This window comes from Balaenoptera acutorostrata, chromosome 3 (genome assembly GCF_949987535.1).
Source record: "Balaenoptera acutorostrata chromosome 3, mBalAcu1.1, whole genome shotgun sequence".
Taxonomy (NCBI): domain Eukaryota; kingdom Metazoa; phylum Chordata; class Mammalia; order Artiodactyla; family Balaenopteridae; genus Balaenoptera; species Balaenoptera acutorostrata.
This window is the reverse complement of record NC_080066.1, coordinates 169855741-169871324: the sequence shown is the minus strand read 5'-3', so window position 1 is coordinate 169871324 and position 15584 is coordinate 169855741. Positions and strand designations below refer to the sequence as shown.

Genomic DNA, 15584 nt, shown 5'->3' with positions numbered 1-15584 from the left:
AGTGTTTTGCTAATGTTACTGATGGTGTCTGTCCTTGTTCAAGGCTTTATAACTGATGTAGTGTTCCCACAATAAGGCCATCCCCATGCCCTCTGCGATCTAAGTGGAGCAGGTGTTTTATGAATGTAGAAACGGGTGCAGAGCCGAGGCTGCTCATCGAGGACATGGTCGAACCAGCACGTGAACGGCTCTTTCTTCTAAGTCATGACTCTTTCTGGAATTGGTTTATGGGATAGAATAGAGGAAATAAAGCATGGGGGCAGAGAAAACTACTGAGAGACTGGTGCAGAGTTCCAGACACAGAACTGTAAAGGTGGCCGCAGAAGGGAAAAGCAGAGGGGCGTTCGCAATAGAAACCTTACAGAAGAATCCAGAGGAACAGGCTGACGAGAGCAGGGCGGGAGGAAGCTGGAAGAATTGGGTTACCTGCAAGGTCGTGAACGGAACTCTCTGAGGAAGTGACAGACGCAGGCACAGTTCGTGGAGCTGGTCGCTCACCCCAAGGAGGCTGCCCCTCACGCCGTCTCGGAAGGTTTCTGGGGAAACCACTTGTTGGCTCTGCGGCATCAGTACTTGGTGCTATTGGCTGTGAGGTTCCCAGAGGCTGCCCCACTGTGGGACCCAGGGAAGCAAAGGCGAGGTACTTGCCGTCACAGACTTTGTTTGGGGGCTCAGGGAGGGATCTTCTTCAGAAAGCCTTTCAAGGTCTCTAAGGGAATCGACCAAATACTGGCTATTCATCAGACCTCTCAGTGCTACCTGGATTATAAACAGTCCACTGCCTGCAGTCACACCCTTGCTCTCCACAGCTCCTTCCGTTTTCTGAGCTGTTTCCCCACGTGGGAAACCAGGGGCTGGGCTAGATCAGTGGTTTGGGGCCGTGTTCCCTGGAGCCCTCAGGGTCCTGGAAATCACTTTCAGAGCTCACTGTCCTGCTTTAAATGTTTCCTTTGAACAAAGGACTCTCCAGGTTAAAAAAAAAAAGTTAAAAATATATTACAGTAGATAGCCTCCCAGAGCCTATTCTAACAAAATTTCATGGATCTGTTCAAAGTATTAATACTTGCCAAATGTTTCGTTTGTGCCGTGCTTTACAATTTCCTAAGCACTTTTCACCTAGATCATTTTATTCATTCCTCATTATAACCCAGTGAAGTGAACAGATGGTGTTAAACCCATATTATAGACAAAGAAATTGGTGCCCAAAGGATGTGACCCCAAGGTAACAGCTGACCGAAACCAAAACTCAAATCTTACGAACGTGTTCTCTTTTCAAGTTCTTGTTTTGCCTTTCCACTATAGGAGATGGACCAAAATAATGGAATGTTTCAGTAGAAAATGAAATAGCAATCAGTTTTGGGTTATCACATTGGTTACTATTAAGTATACACTGAAATTGTTTGATATGGTGTTCTAAATACCAGTTTTGACCCGAAATTTGATAAGCAACTTTTGATCCCACTTGACAGTGTTTTTTGTCATTTTGGATTCTGGATGCTGACGTGATGGCTTTTTAAGCCCATGTGATTCGATTTGTGGGATCAAAGAGAGATGGATTCTTTTACAGACTAAGTTGACCGCTAGGCTGGACTGTGCCGTGGATTGAAAGCTAGGCTTCCAAATCCAGATTCAAAAGGGGGTCGTAACATGCCTGTGACTGAGAAACAAAGTGAGGTTGCAAGTGGATTTCTCAGTCTATTTGGTGATCTGTCAGAATTGTAACTTGCAAAAGCCCACACCCACGTATCTTATCTCTTCTAGACTCTGCTCTTGCTTATCTGTGGAAAAACATGGGTCATAATCATTTTCATTTTTCTTTTTCTGCTGGCATTTCTTTGTTGATACATTGTATCTATAAATCAGATACCAGCCCCCAAAACACAGCTCATGTGATGTGTCCTTTTTGGTACTTAATCTGACAAGATTGTTGGACATCTGCAGGATTGGTTTAATTTTAACCATGCTTTTAAGTTCCTGGCACTTTATCATTCATATCTGTATTGAAAATTGGTAGACATATATCTGTATCAAGGAGACCAAAATCCTTTGGACATACTTTACAAAATAAAATAGAAGCTCACTGTATCTCTGCCTCGGGGACTTGTGATAGGATTATTGAATCAGTGAAGCAATCTGATGAATGATTTTTGGACCCATCTACCACTATAACCTTCTAGGATTAGGAGGCCCAAATGGACCTGCCTTCTGGACAATTCCATTGCTTGGTGAGTCACACCAGGGAGGAGGACCAGAGTCAGCCTCCCATAAATTTAGCCAAGTATTCAGTGATGGTAATAGGTAGTATCTATTAAGCATCATGTATGTGCCTGGGACTTTACACACCTTATCTGATATAATCTGCACGTCACTTTTATGAGGCAGCTGCATTACCAGACCTTACAGGTATGGAACTTGAAGATGAGCAGTGTTGGCTTTAATTGTGATTGAAAGGTATGTGAGCTCAGACTCTGCTCTCACCCACTGGCCTACTGTGCCTCTCCTGCTTACTTGTCAACAATTAGACTTTTTCCCTAGATTTTGTGGTTTAAAAGTTTTTAATTCTCTAACCACAATGAACAAAATAGTCTTGATAAATTGTACCTTCTAAGCCTTTGTGTATTAGTCTCTTTTCTCAAATTAATTAGATATTTCCTGCCCGCCTGACATCTGCAGGATTCAGTCCTGGGAGACATCTGTGGGCTGGAATAGCCATCAACAGCTTTTTGAAAGAGCTGGAGGGGAAAGGGCTCAGTTATCCACAGGAGAGGGTAGGGTGGAAGGCATCGTGGACAAGGAAATGATGTTTGCGAAGATATGGAGGCAGTCGGTAAATCAATTCAGTTAAGGGTAGGGGAGTCATGAAAAGACATGCTGCGAAATAAGGTTGAAGGGGGGCTTCCCTGGAGGCGCAGTGATTGAGAATCCGCCTGCCAGTGCAGGGGACACGGGTTCGAGGCCTAGTCTGGGAAGATCCCAAATGCCGCGGAGCAACTGAGCCTGTGCACCACAACTACTGAGCCCACGCACCTAGAGCTGGTGCTCCGCAACAAGGGAAGCCACCGCAATGAGAAGCCCGAAGACCATGACGAAGAGTAGCCCCCGCTCGCCACAACTAGAGAAAGCCCGCGCACAACAACGAAGACCCAATGCAACCAAAAATAAATAAATAAATTTATTTTTAAAAAAAAGAAAGAAAGAAGATTGAAGGGCATAAACTTGGTCAGACTGTGGAGGTTCCTAAGTGCCAGGCTATACATTTGCTTTATATATGCTTCAGGAGAAAGGATGCATTGATACTTGGAGAGCCACTGGAGGAAGACATAGAATGAGAAACCAGAGACAGGGCAATCCGTTTGGATCTAAAGTCTGGGATGGAAAGGACTGAACTAGGGAGATCTTCTTGGAAAGAGAAAGAGAATGTTACAAGGGGTTAAAAAAGCTTGATCTCTGACTGTACATAGCTGCCAGTGGAACTGACAAGACCAAAGTCCCTGAGATTTCTGAGCCTGACTGAGATCGTGGACAGAATCGAATTCAAAAGAAAGCTGGTTTTCAGAGGGGAAGGCATGCTGATAGTTTTCGGTTTTTGGGGTATTGGATTTGGGGTAACCATGTGATATCCCAGTGGAGAGATCCAGCTTGTGGTGCAGATGCCCGTTTGGAAATTTGATGATCAAAGTTGGACGAGTCTGAGCCTCATCTTGTTAAAGTAACGGTTGCGGGTGGTGAGTGGGAAAGTCGCTGTGGCAGGGAAGAGAGAGGAACCAAGGGCAGAGCAGAAGTTTAGAGGGTACGGTTCGGGGTGGAAAGAGCAGCAAATCTGAGAGAAGCTGAGTCAGAGAGCTGGGAGAGAACCAGAATAGTCAAGTGGAGAGAAAGCCAAGGAAACCAGAGGCAGAGGAGGAGGAGAAAACCACATCAGCACAGCAGAGAGGTCTACAGCGGTAGGTCAGCCGCGGGACTCCTGAACATCTGGGCCCAGGTCGTTCTTTGTTACGGGGCCGTCCTGTGCATTGTTGGGTATCTCGCAGCATCCCTGGCCTCTAGAAAATGTCCCAGGCATTGCTACATGTCCCCTAGGGGCAAAATCACCCCCAGTTGAGAACCACTGGTCTAGAAGCCCACGGGGTTTGGCAGTTAAGAATATTATTTGAGTGGAAGGCAGACAACAGGTTTGGAGGGGCAGAAAGGGAAGCTGCCAACACCCTGTTTTAGCCCAGCAAGACCCACTCCAGACTCCAACCTCCAGAAGTGTAAGACCAAAGATTTGTGTTGTTTCAAGCCACTGAATTTGTGGCAGTTTGTAAGAGCAGCAGCGGGAAACTAATGCACACTGTATGTCAATAAAAAAGACAATGACAATTTAAAAGTGGATAATTGGCAGAATTAAGACATAGTTTTAGAGAGAAATTTGACAGAATCCATCAAAATTAAAGATTCTTTCCTTCCATATACCTAGATACAACTCACATCCTTTGCAGTGAGAATATCTTTCAGTATTCCTCAAAAATATTTTTCAGTACATAAAAAGAAACAGAGCCCAAGCACAATACAGGAAAACCTACAGCAAATGCAAAGGGGAAGGTGACTCAGTGTCTGTGTGTGTGTGTGTGTGTGTGTGTGTGTGACAGGCATGCAGCTGTGGGGTTTGAGGACAGGGTGACAGCACGAGCTCGAGTTGATCGTTTTCCCTCCTCGTCACCCCAGCTGCTCCATCTCCATCCTCTCTCACGTCCACTGTCAACGTTCTGTTTATTGCATCTGTCTGTGAGAGCATCTGCTCCCCCACCCCCGTCCTCCGGGATGCGTGGCTAAAAGCTCGGTCTGTTAGGTGTCTCTGCGCTCCAGGCAGCCACTGCCAACATCAGGTACCAACCGTGAAAGAAGTGCTGTATCAAAGGACACATTTCCCAAAGCAGCAGTCATCCTCGGGGATTCAGACACCTTGCAACAGAATCTTAGAAGTAAACTCGGTCAGCCGCTCCAGCGCTCACCCTGGGGTTGGAGGTAATGGTTTCTGCTGCTTCTGCTATGAGATGTTAGGCTTTCAGATGCCGTTGCAGGGTCGGCCCAGAGATCACCTTCCTTGCTCCCTTCTCCTTTCTCGTGTGGCTGTTTTCCCAACACGTTATCGTGGATTTTATCTTCGCGGTTGGAGTAGGCAGGTGGAGGGACTGAGGTAGTTAGAGGCGAGTATGGACATCTCTAGTCATTGTAGACTGTTGTCTGGAAAGGGATTTTTGGCCTCATCGGCTGAAATCCCTCATTCTAGAGACGAGAAGCTAAGGCCCGGAGGAAGAGGAGTGCCTTTGGGTGTCTTTGGGGGCGATACCCTCTTTCCTGATTTGGGGTCCAGGGAGCTGTTCTCAGCATTGGCCTTCCTTTCTTCACCGTGTCCCTTATGTGGCATTCCTGTGCTTCACTGAGCTTTCTTTCAGGAACTCTCTGTTATACGTTATTAGTTTAAATTTACTCTTAAAGCTTTAAACTGTGGGACAGAATTCCCATAGTGTGGGCTGAGATCAGATCTCTAGCTACAGCCACGCTCTGAAGGCCGTGGCAGAGAACTGACCACAGCCGAGCTCCTGGTCATTGAGGGGACCATAAACTGTCCAGTTGAATAACTGACTGTTGGTCACCTTAGCAGGGGCTCAGGAAAAAAACATCCCACCCTGTGGAGGCTTTGTAATGTGTCAGTTTTACACATTTTGCCGAGTCCCTTTTCTGGGCTGGGCCAGGGCTGAACCACATTTTGCAGAGTCCCTTTTCTTGTATGTTTCCGGTTAGTTTTCTTGTATGTTTCTGGTTAGGATGGGCCCCAAAGGAGATTCTTGTGGGGATTTAGAGGGCAGATGCAAAGCGCAGTGTTGTGATAACCCACACATTGTCACCTTGGGCTGGCTCACCTTCTCGGCATGAGGTGGCAGCTGGCCCTGCATTGCTGCGTTTTTTCCTGGTCCTGCTGCAACTTCTCTAACCCTGGACCTCACCAGGTATGTGCGTTTAGCTCTGGTGAGGGCCCGGCTTCTGCAGGACACCCCACCCTCAATGCCAGAGGCAGCACGAAAAGACATGGTTTGAGCCTGTATATGTGGCTTCAGCTCGTTGCTTGTGGTTCTGGCTTGTTCTTCTCCACTGTGTATTCATCCTCTGTGGCTTGTGTCCACCCTGCAGACCTCAAGCTGCGGCTCTAGGGCAAAGACAGCAGCGTTACCCAGACTGCTTTACTGGTTCTCACAGCTACTTTCCTGATGTCAAATTCTTGTAAATTATATACATTGTATATTTCACACACACACACACGCACTCGCACGCACGCACACACACACACACACACCCAAAGTGGTTCTGCTTCTCTGGTTGAACTGTGACAAATACACACCTCCATCCCCCAGAAGCCACTGTTTCATTCACCATGACTCTCTTAATGGCTCGGGCAGAGTTTCTGATGGACAGTACAACACGGGACATCCAGAGTCCTACTCTCCGAAGTTCTCCAACTTACAAATGTTCGATACCCCGGAGAATGCAAAGTCAGTTCAGACCCCAACGCTCTCAGGTGATGAAGCACATCCAGTACCCAGAATGAAAGCACAGCACTTGGGGGAGAAGCAGCTCAGGCCAGCAGGAGACAGAAGAGTCATGGAGAGCTGAGCTTGAGGGGCGATAGTGGCCACAGCAAGAAGCCAGGGCGGGCAGTAGACGTGGGTCCTGAATGGAGAAGACGAGAAGCTGGAACTCCTTCGGCGTTTCAGGAACAAACAAGCTTGTCATAAACAGCCCTGTGGTGCCACCGTGCCTCTGCCAGACACTGGCGGATGCCCATCCACACGCACAGCAGGCGGGTCGGAGTCTGCAAATATGTACCCCATGTGCTGGCCGCCCTGCGTACCAGTGATCCAAAGTGTATTCAGAGTGTAGAGAAGTATCAGAGATGCTATTTCAGGAATAGAAATTTATCACCTAGACAGCCTACAAGAGACTTTTAGTCTCATTATTCAGGATAGAGTTTAAGGTTCCAGATGCTTAGAATTCTACTAGAAGCCAAATACAAAGGAGGGTTGCAGGAAACCGTCTGAGGAGATGTTCTCATGATTTCCACTGATCTTTACCTTGGAATAAGCCCTCAGATCTTAGGATGTTGAGGAAAACGTGATTAGTGAGGGAAGAGTGAGAATAAGCCTTCCGGAAAGTGCCTCTCGCCTATAATGTTCTGCCGACAAGTTGAGGGAGTTACCAGGAAGGCGATAATCTAGAAAGCTGGAAAAATTATTCATAGGAAGATGGCTTCCACCTCACGCTCACTGATTGGTTTTGCCATTAAACCTGTGTCTCGGCCTAGGCGGTCACTTTATGTTACTAACAGGCGAGAGAAATAAAAGCAAGCTGTTTTTCTAGAGTCGTAATATCACTTTATTGTCAACTTCCCACTTCCTCTGCATTTTATGTCTTTGTGACATGTCACCGATGGTGATGTTCATGATTGTGGCTCTTGGGCATCAAAGAAAGGTCCCCTGTCCTCAGTGTGGTCCATTTAAGAAGGTAGGGAGGTCTGTGAATACCCTTTTTTTTTTTTTTTGAAGTTATAGCTTAATTGCTTTAAGAGCTTCCTTAGCTCTGATTTCCATACTCCTCCTTGTCCGTTCCCATAGAATGCTAAACAGAGATCGTTCTTTTCACCTTATTGATACCTGTTTCTACTTGACTTCAATCTCCACGACAGCAGTCCCAGCCCTTGGCTCAGGAGAGTGGTTGATGCCCCAGTGAAAGAATCTTTAATGAATCTTTCTGTTATCCACAAAGTCAGCCTTTAAGGGTCTAAATAGCTGAGGTTTTACTCTCCATTCTAAAAATGAGATAGAATTTGGGTGAGCCTAATTGAAAAAAATGGTCCCAGCGGGTTTACACTGGTTAATGGGTGGATGAGAGCTCTCGGCCTGATTTGCTGCAGGAGAGAGTTTCTGAAGATGCCTCGGAGCTGTTCCATCTCCACTCCTGAGCAGCCTGCTTGCATCCTGGTGCCTCCGGGCAGGTCCAAGCTGCCTTCTTCCCGCTGCATCGTGGGATTTTCAGCCGTATCTACAACTCTTTGTCCACATAAAACATGATTGTAAAGGCACTATTTCTTTCTGGATACAAATACCAATCTAGTGCCCTTGGAGCAGTTTTCTTTTGATTGAAAGTAGAAATTAGCACTCCCTGGCCAAAACCAGAGGCAGAAAAGGGAATGTGAAGCTTAAGATACTACTCTGTAAGATGACATTGACATAGTTTTTTTTTTTAATTAAAGTAATAGTTGATTTATAATATTAATTTCAGGTATACAATATAGTGATTCAGTATTTTTAGAGATTATACTCCATTTATAGTTTTTATAAAATATTGACTCTGTTCCCTGTGTTATACAATATATCCTTGTGGCCTATGTATTTTATACACAGTAGGTGGTACCTCTTAATCCCCCACTTCTGTCTTGCCCCCCACTTCCCTCTCCACACTGTAACCACTAGTTTGTTCTTTGTGAGTCTCTTTCTGTTTTGTTATGTTTATAGTTGTTTGTTTTATTTTTTAGATTCCATGTGTAAGTGGTAACATACGGTATTTTTCTGTCTGACTTCATAAGCTTAATACCCTCCATGTCCATCCATGTTGTTGCAGATGGCAACTTTTCATTTTTCATGACTGAGTAATATTCTAGTGTGTGTGTGTGTCTGTGTATTATATATACGAGGGGTCCCCAACCCCCGGGCTATGGACTGGTACCAGTCCGTGGCCTGTTATGAACCCGGCCGCACAGCAGGAGGTGAGTGGTGGGCAAGCGAGCGAAGCTTCATCTGTATTTACAGTAGCCGCTCCACACTGCTCACGTTACCGCCTGAGCTCTGCCTCCTGTCAGCATTATAGTTAGTTGTATAATTATTTCATTATATATTACAGTGTAATAATAATAGAAATAAAGTACACAATAAATGCAATGCACTTGAATCATCCTGAAACCATGCCCCCCCACCCCACCCCCAGTCCGTGGAAAAATTGTCTTCCACGAAACTGGTCCCTGGTGCCAAAAAGGTTGGGGACCGCTAATATATACCACATCTTCTTTATCCATTCATCTGTGGTGGGCACTTAGGTTGCTTCCATATCTTGACTATTGTAAATAATGCTACTATGAACATGGGCGTGCATGTATCTTTTCAAATTAGTGTTTTTGTTTTCATAGAACATATACCCCAGAGTGGGATTGCTGGGTCGTCTGGTAGTTCTATTTCTAGTTATTTGAGGAACCTCCATACTGTTTCCATAGTGGCTGCATCAGTTTACATTCCCACTAACTCTGCACCAGGGTTCCCTTTTCTCCACATCCTCGCCAACATTTGTTATTTGTGGTCTTTTTAATGATAGCCATTGACAGGTTTGAGGTGATAGCTTATTGCGGTTTTGATTTGCATTTTCTTGACATAGTTTTTTTTCTTAAGTGCTACTTTTATATACAACAAAATGAGATCTCCTGTCTAGGGCTACAGCAGGGTCGTGAAAAGGAAAGCGGTTTTGGGGTGGGGGTCTTCCTAAGGAAGGATAATTATTTTAATAGCTGCCCTCAGGGGAAAACACAGGTGAGGGTGAAGCTATCTCTAATTAGCAGTTGGATAAATCTTTTTTTTTAACATCTTTATGGGAGTATAATTGCTTTACATTGTTGTGTTAGTTGCTGCTGTATAACAACGTGAATCAGCTATACATATACATATATCCCCATATCCCCTCCCTCTTGTGTCTCCCTCCCACCCTCCCTATCCCACCCCTCTAGGTGGTCACAAAGTACCGAGCTGATATCCCTGTGCTATACAGCTGCTTCCCACTAGCTATCTGTTTTACATTTGGTAGTGTATATATGTCCATGCCACTATCTCACTTCGTCTCAGCTTTCCCTTCCCCCTCCCCGTGTCCTCAAGTCCATTCTCTATGTCTGCGTCTTTATTCCTGTCCTGCCCCTAAGTTCTTCAGAACCATATTTTTTTTTTTTTTTAGATTCCATATATATGTGTTAGCATATGGTATTTGTTTTTCTCTTTCTGACTTACTTCACTCTGTATGGCAGACTCTAGGTCCATCCACCTCCCTGCAAATAACTCAGTTTCGTTCCTTTTATGGCTGAGTAATATTCCATTATATATATGTGCCACATCTTCTTTATGCATTCACCTGTTGATGGACACTTAGGTTGCTTCCATGTCCTGGCTATTGTAAATAGTGCTGCAGTGAACATTTTGGTACATGACTCTTTTTGAATTACGGTTTTCTCAGGGTATATGCCCAGCAGTGGGATTGCTGGGTCGTATGGTAGTTCTATTTTTAGTTTTTTAAGGAACCTCCATACTGTTCTCCATAGTGGCTGTATCAATTTACATTCCCACCAAGCAGTTGGATAAATCTTGAGGATTATAGCACAGCAGGATTTACATTCCATTTCCCACAATGCAGGACTCTGCCAGAAGCTGAATGGACATGATTGCGGCTCTCGGGCGTTGACCCGTTGACCGTCACTCTCGCAGCTGTGGGAGTTTGACCTTCGCTAAAACGCCTCACTGAGTCAACCCTCTCCTTGTCCTTGTCCCCGCAGCGCCAATCTGTCCAAGGCTGCCTGGGGAGCATTAGAGAAGAACGGCGCCCAGCTGATGATCCGCTCCTATGAGCTTGGCGTCCTTTTCCTCCCATCAGCATTTGTAAGTGCACACTTGATAGATGATTGGTCACGAGTAAAGCGAATGGGGGTTTGTGTTCTCTTCTTGAGTCTCGATGACCTGCCCGAGGTCAGGAGGTCGCAAGCTTGTGCACTGACCCGGAGCCCGTGCTCCCAACCGCAGGCTCGAGCCGATGAATTTATTCACCGATCACTGTTCTGGGTGTGAGGGGATCGCTGCTCTCGAGTGTTCCAGATTAGTGATCAAAGGCATTGCTTTGGGTAAAGTTAATAACAATCTTTAAATGAAGATTGTGAACCAGCATGTGAAAATTTACTATAAGGTAGCAAGTGACAAGTCACCAAAGGGGTGAGTCAGCCAAGTGCGAGGCTTGTTCTAGGTGACTGGAGACCGCCTTCAGAAGCTGGTCGGCTTGGGGGCAATGAAGGATGCTGAGTATTCTCGATCAGCGGAGAGGAGCTTTAAGGGCAGCCTCGTGGGAGGAATGGCCTGAGCACAAGCCGGGAGGCAGGGAAGCTCACAGCATCTGCTAGAGACAGAGTCCCGGGGGTCACAGAGGATGTGTTACCAGACTCACTGGGAAGCCCCCCAGAAGGGCACCAGAGCAGCCAGCCTGCATCCTGGCTTTGGAACAGGGCTCAGTTTCTGCAGTTGAACACCCAACAGAGTAGCTAGTTTTCGTGTAGGGACTGGGTTTTACAAGCCGTATGTTTCTCTCAACACTAGAATTCCTCTTGCCCAGAGAGCTGTTCCCTCTTTAAGAGGCACACAGGGTCCCCAGTACCCGCCTTTCACCCCCAACCCCACTCTGGGCACACACTCGTTGGCGGATGCAGTTGGAACTGTCCACACGATGTGATGCCTAATGCTTTTTTCTTTTTCTTTTTTTTTGCCCCTTGCTCTAGTTGAGCTAGACACACACGTGATGCAGCCCCATGGCAAACCACTTGGGCTGGACCAGAAGACTTAGCCAGGGCAGTGCTGTGTGCTTGTCCCGAGACTTATATCCAGGCCCTGTGATGTGTGGGTATCGTCTCAAGGAGAGCTGAGATTGCCCTCGCGCCCAGCCTGACAGGCCTCCCCACTGTTCCTTTTCTCACGCATGCTCTGGGGAAGAGCTCTTCTCTCCCTTTCTCCTCCCCTTGCCACTCTTTATCCATCCTTTTCTCTGTCTCAGAGGGTTTCACTACTAAACTGTCCCACAGGCCTCTCCTGAGGGCAGATTCTAGCACTTTTTGTTTCTTTCCTGTAGAGTCAAACAACAGATCCTAATGCTGCTTACAGCTAAAGATCACCACCTCCGCAGCCCCGTCAGTAGATGGTTTCCATAGACAAGGAGGTGACTTCCCTAAGGTTCCACCGCTGAGTGGATCTAGCTCTCAAGCCTCTGTCTCTAACTGATTCTCCTGTGATCTCTCAGCTGTATCACAGGGAGGTAGGAGATTCTCAGCACCAGGGTAATAATACACAGTCATGTGGTGTGATTATAGTGGCTGTAGCTTCGAACTCAGGCTAGAATTATCTCCCAATAATCACCTAAGTAAAGGAATAAATTCCACGTCGCTCTTGGTTGGCTTTTCATGTCAGCATTTGCACAATTCTAGTCATTTCTAACTGTTCTGACCTTATCCCTCATCATGAAAATGATGCTAGGAAAGAAGTGTACGGCACTTCCAGGACCACTCAACCCTTCTAAGCTACTAATTTTTACCTCTAATATTGTCTCTGTCTGTACATTAGAGAAAGAATGGGCATAATCATTTAGAATCCCCAAATTGACTCTGGACTAGACTATTATTTCTATACTTCTGGAATAAGAGCGAGTCCCACTAGAGCGCATTCTTGGTAAAGTAGAGATTTAGTTATTTATAAAGACCATCAGGCAAGAATATTAAAAAATGGACCCCCCCCCCCCACCGTCCTGTGCGAGCAGATTCAAGAGCGAGGCCCCCAGCAGGGGGACCGTGTAGTTGACATACTGAGACAGTGGCTTCTCCAGCAGGCGGTTCCATGGCGTCTCAACGTGCAGATCCCATGGGGAGCAGTGCTTTACAGCAGGCTTGCTCCACAGCATTAACAAGGACCCGCACACTGCCGCTGTCTTGCCGTCAGACTTTTTCCCATCTGGGCGGATCGTCGTGTCCTTTAGCAAATCATAAATGACTTGGGCAAAGCGCTGAGATGAGGCGTGTGGACAGTACGCAAGTATTTGACCTTGCCTCCTAAGGAGCTAAGGGTCAATTTGAGCAAGAAGGTCGTAGAAGGGAAGCAGACGCCTTTTTTGAGAGACGTCCCAGGTGCGAGCTTGGGTGCTCAGACATGTGAGGAGGGCACCTGGCCTGAGCGTGCAGAGCCCAGGGGGCTCAAAGTGGGTGTCCGAGTTCTTTCAGGTGCATTTTATAGACACGAACTTAAGCTGACATAGGCCCACAGAAGGGGAAGTGTCACGGAATCAAAGGAAGGGAGGAACAGCCGAGACGTGGGAGGGATGGGCCGGCCAGCTCTGGGGCCCGGGCAACAGGCGGGCTCTCTGGGCTGCCGCCCCTGCTGTGATTCCACCACATGGTTTCTCGGCCCTGTTACCAGGGGTCCTGCATTCACAGTCACTGCACAAGCTTGGGTCTGCCCTGCGCGCCTCTCTCCTTCCCAACCCCGTCCCCCAGTAGGGGCCTGTTTCCAGAAAAGGGGGTTTGTTGTGAGCTAGGAAGCCACTCAAGAGGTAGGAACTTACTGCCAGAGGGTTTCACCTGTAAGTGGGTTGATGTGTGTTTTATCTGCAGAAAGCAGTTAAAGGGGATCTTGCAACATAGGAGACTTTGTCCTTAAGCTACTATAACTCATCTGCATCATTTACTGTTACGTGGAGCTTCTGGGAAAGTAGTAGACCTTTGTTTGGCCCTCACAGAATTAACATTTATGGTTTTGACTTTGAGGGCAACCCAAAGATCTATGACAGGAGGCAATTAGTCATCTTGCTGAGGCTATAGGAGCACAGAATGAGACTTAGCTTGTGAAGGAGCGGCTTTCCCTCCTCAGAGTGCATGCCAGGCTCGTCACCGGACATCTGGCTGCCTGAGATGACCTCTCGTACAGTCAGCTCCACAAGCACCTCCTGCGTCCTCTTTGGTTCCTCCTGGGAACACAAGGACGAAGAGATGGAGTCTTTGTTCTCAGGAAGCTCATGGATAAGTTACGGAAGCAGGCACAAGTTATCACAGTAGGTGATGAGAGCTATGGGGCGTCCAGAATATAAGGACTGAGAAGAGGGAGTGAGCAGTCTGCCTGGGGAGCTTGGGGAAGGCTTCATTTAGATGACGTTTGACCTGGGTCTTGAAAAATGAATGTGGGTTCAACCCACCATCAGGGGAGATGAGGCTCCCAGCCAGAGGGAACAGTGCACGTTATATTTGAGAAATAGCAACCAGCTCCACGTGCCTGGAAGGGGCCGGGGGTGGCCTGGGCTCTGCGTTTGGAGTCCTGTTCTGAAGGAAGGTGGCAAGCAGGACGTGCTGGAGTAGACTTTGTCCCACGTGAATAGTGGAAAGCCATCAGTTTTTTTTTTTGTTTTGTTTTTTATTTTATTTTATTTTTGGCTGTGTTGGGTCTTCATTGCTGCGTGCGGGCTTTCTCTAGTTGCGGTGAGCGGGGGCTACTCTTTGTTGCGGTGCGCAGGCTTCTCATTGCGGTGGCTTTTCTTATTGTGGAGCATGGGCTCTAGGGTGCGCGGGCTTCAGTAGTTGTGGCACGCGGGCTCAGTAGTTGTGGCTCGCGGGCTCTAGAGCGCAGGCTCAGTAGTTGTGGCGCACGGGCTTAGTTACTCCGCGGCATGTGGGATCTTCGTGGACCAGGGCTCGAACCCGTGTCCCCTGCGTTGGCAGGCGGATTCGTAACCACTGCGCCACCAGGGAAGGCCAAGCCATCAGTTTTTTAAGCAGGGTTAGTGGTCTCATCAGGCCAATTTTCAGAGAATTTGAATCTATAAAAGTTATCTCCCCTTAGGATTATAGTGTAATTTATATCATTCAAGGGTACTTGAGGAGAAGGGCCTTACAGATACCGTCAAAATCATCATCTTAATCACCTGCGCCACACCGTTATAAAATTCTGATTCTGAATGAACTGCTCCTAGCCCTCCCCCCACTGTCCCAGCTCAGGGTGCAGGAAGTCATCCTCGACTCCTCGCTCTCCCCCCACATCTGTTTAATCACCTAGGCTTGTCATCCCTAACTCCTAATGCTCCCTGTAAATCTGTCACTTCTGGCCATCCCTGCTGCCACTGCGTCCAGACCTGCCTCCCAGCCCACTTCCTAGGCCACCTCCAAGCTGCTCAGCCCACTGCTGCCAGAACGTCTACAGACCATGAATCTGGTCATGTCGCCCACCTGCTTCAAATCCTATGACTCCTTAGCATGGCCTGCTTTTCCCTTTGCGGCCTGACTCCTGATTACTCAGGTCTGACCTCTTCCCTCTCAATCCTGGCCTTTCGTGTTCCAGCCACACAGAGCGACGGCCTCTCATTCTGGACCAGTCCCCTTAGCCTTCTCTGGAGAAACAGAACCAATAGGATATATAGATACACAGAGAAAGAGGCTTACTGTGAGGAATTGGCTCACACGATTTTGGAGCGCAAGGAGTCCCAAGCCCTGCCGTCTGTGAGCTGGAGACCAGGAGGGCTGGTGGTATGGGCCAGCCCAAGTCTGAAGGCCTGAGGACCGGGACCCCATGCTTTCCGTCCCAGTCTGAGTTTAGGAGAAGACAGATGTCCCAGCCAAGCAGCCCTTCCTCGGCCTTTTTGTTCCACTCAGTCCCCCTACTGGCTGGATGGTACATCATTGGCACGGATCATCTTTACTCAGTCCACTGATTCAAATATTAACCCCA

The 15584-nt window shown here is 47.3% G+C and overlaps 1 protein-coding gene across 5 annotated transcripts in view; it reads left to right on the top strand.

Moving 5' to 3' along the window:
* LOC102998465 (tyrosyl-DNA phosphodiesterase 1-like) overlaps window positions 1–15584 on the top strand; it is an 82492-nt gene that overhangs the window by 44522 nt on the left and 22386 nt on the right. For 4 of the 5 annotated variants that reach the window (XR_009007365.1, XM_057542034.1, XM_057542035.1 and 1 more), the window contains exon 14: window positions 10622–10724. The exons of the other annotated variant lie outside the window; for it this stretch is intronic. Coding sequence is in view for 3 of the 4 variants with exons in the window: in XM_057542034.1 (XP_057398017.1) it covers window positions 10622–10724 (103 nt within the window). In the remaining variant the exon portion in view is untranslated. The remainder of the gene's footprint in view (window positions 1–10621; window positions 10725–15584) is intronic. 5 annotated transcript variants of the gene reach the window in all.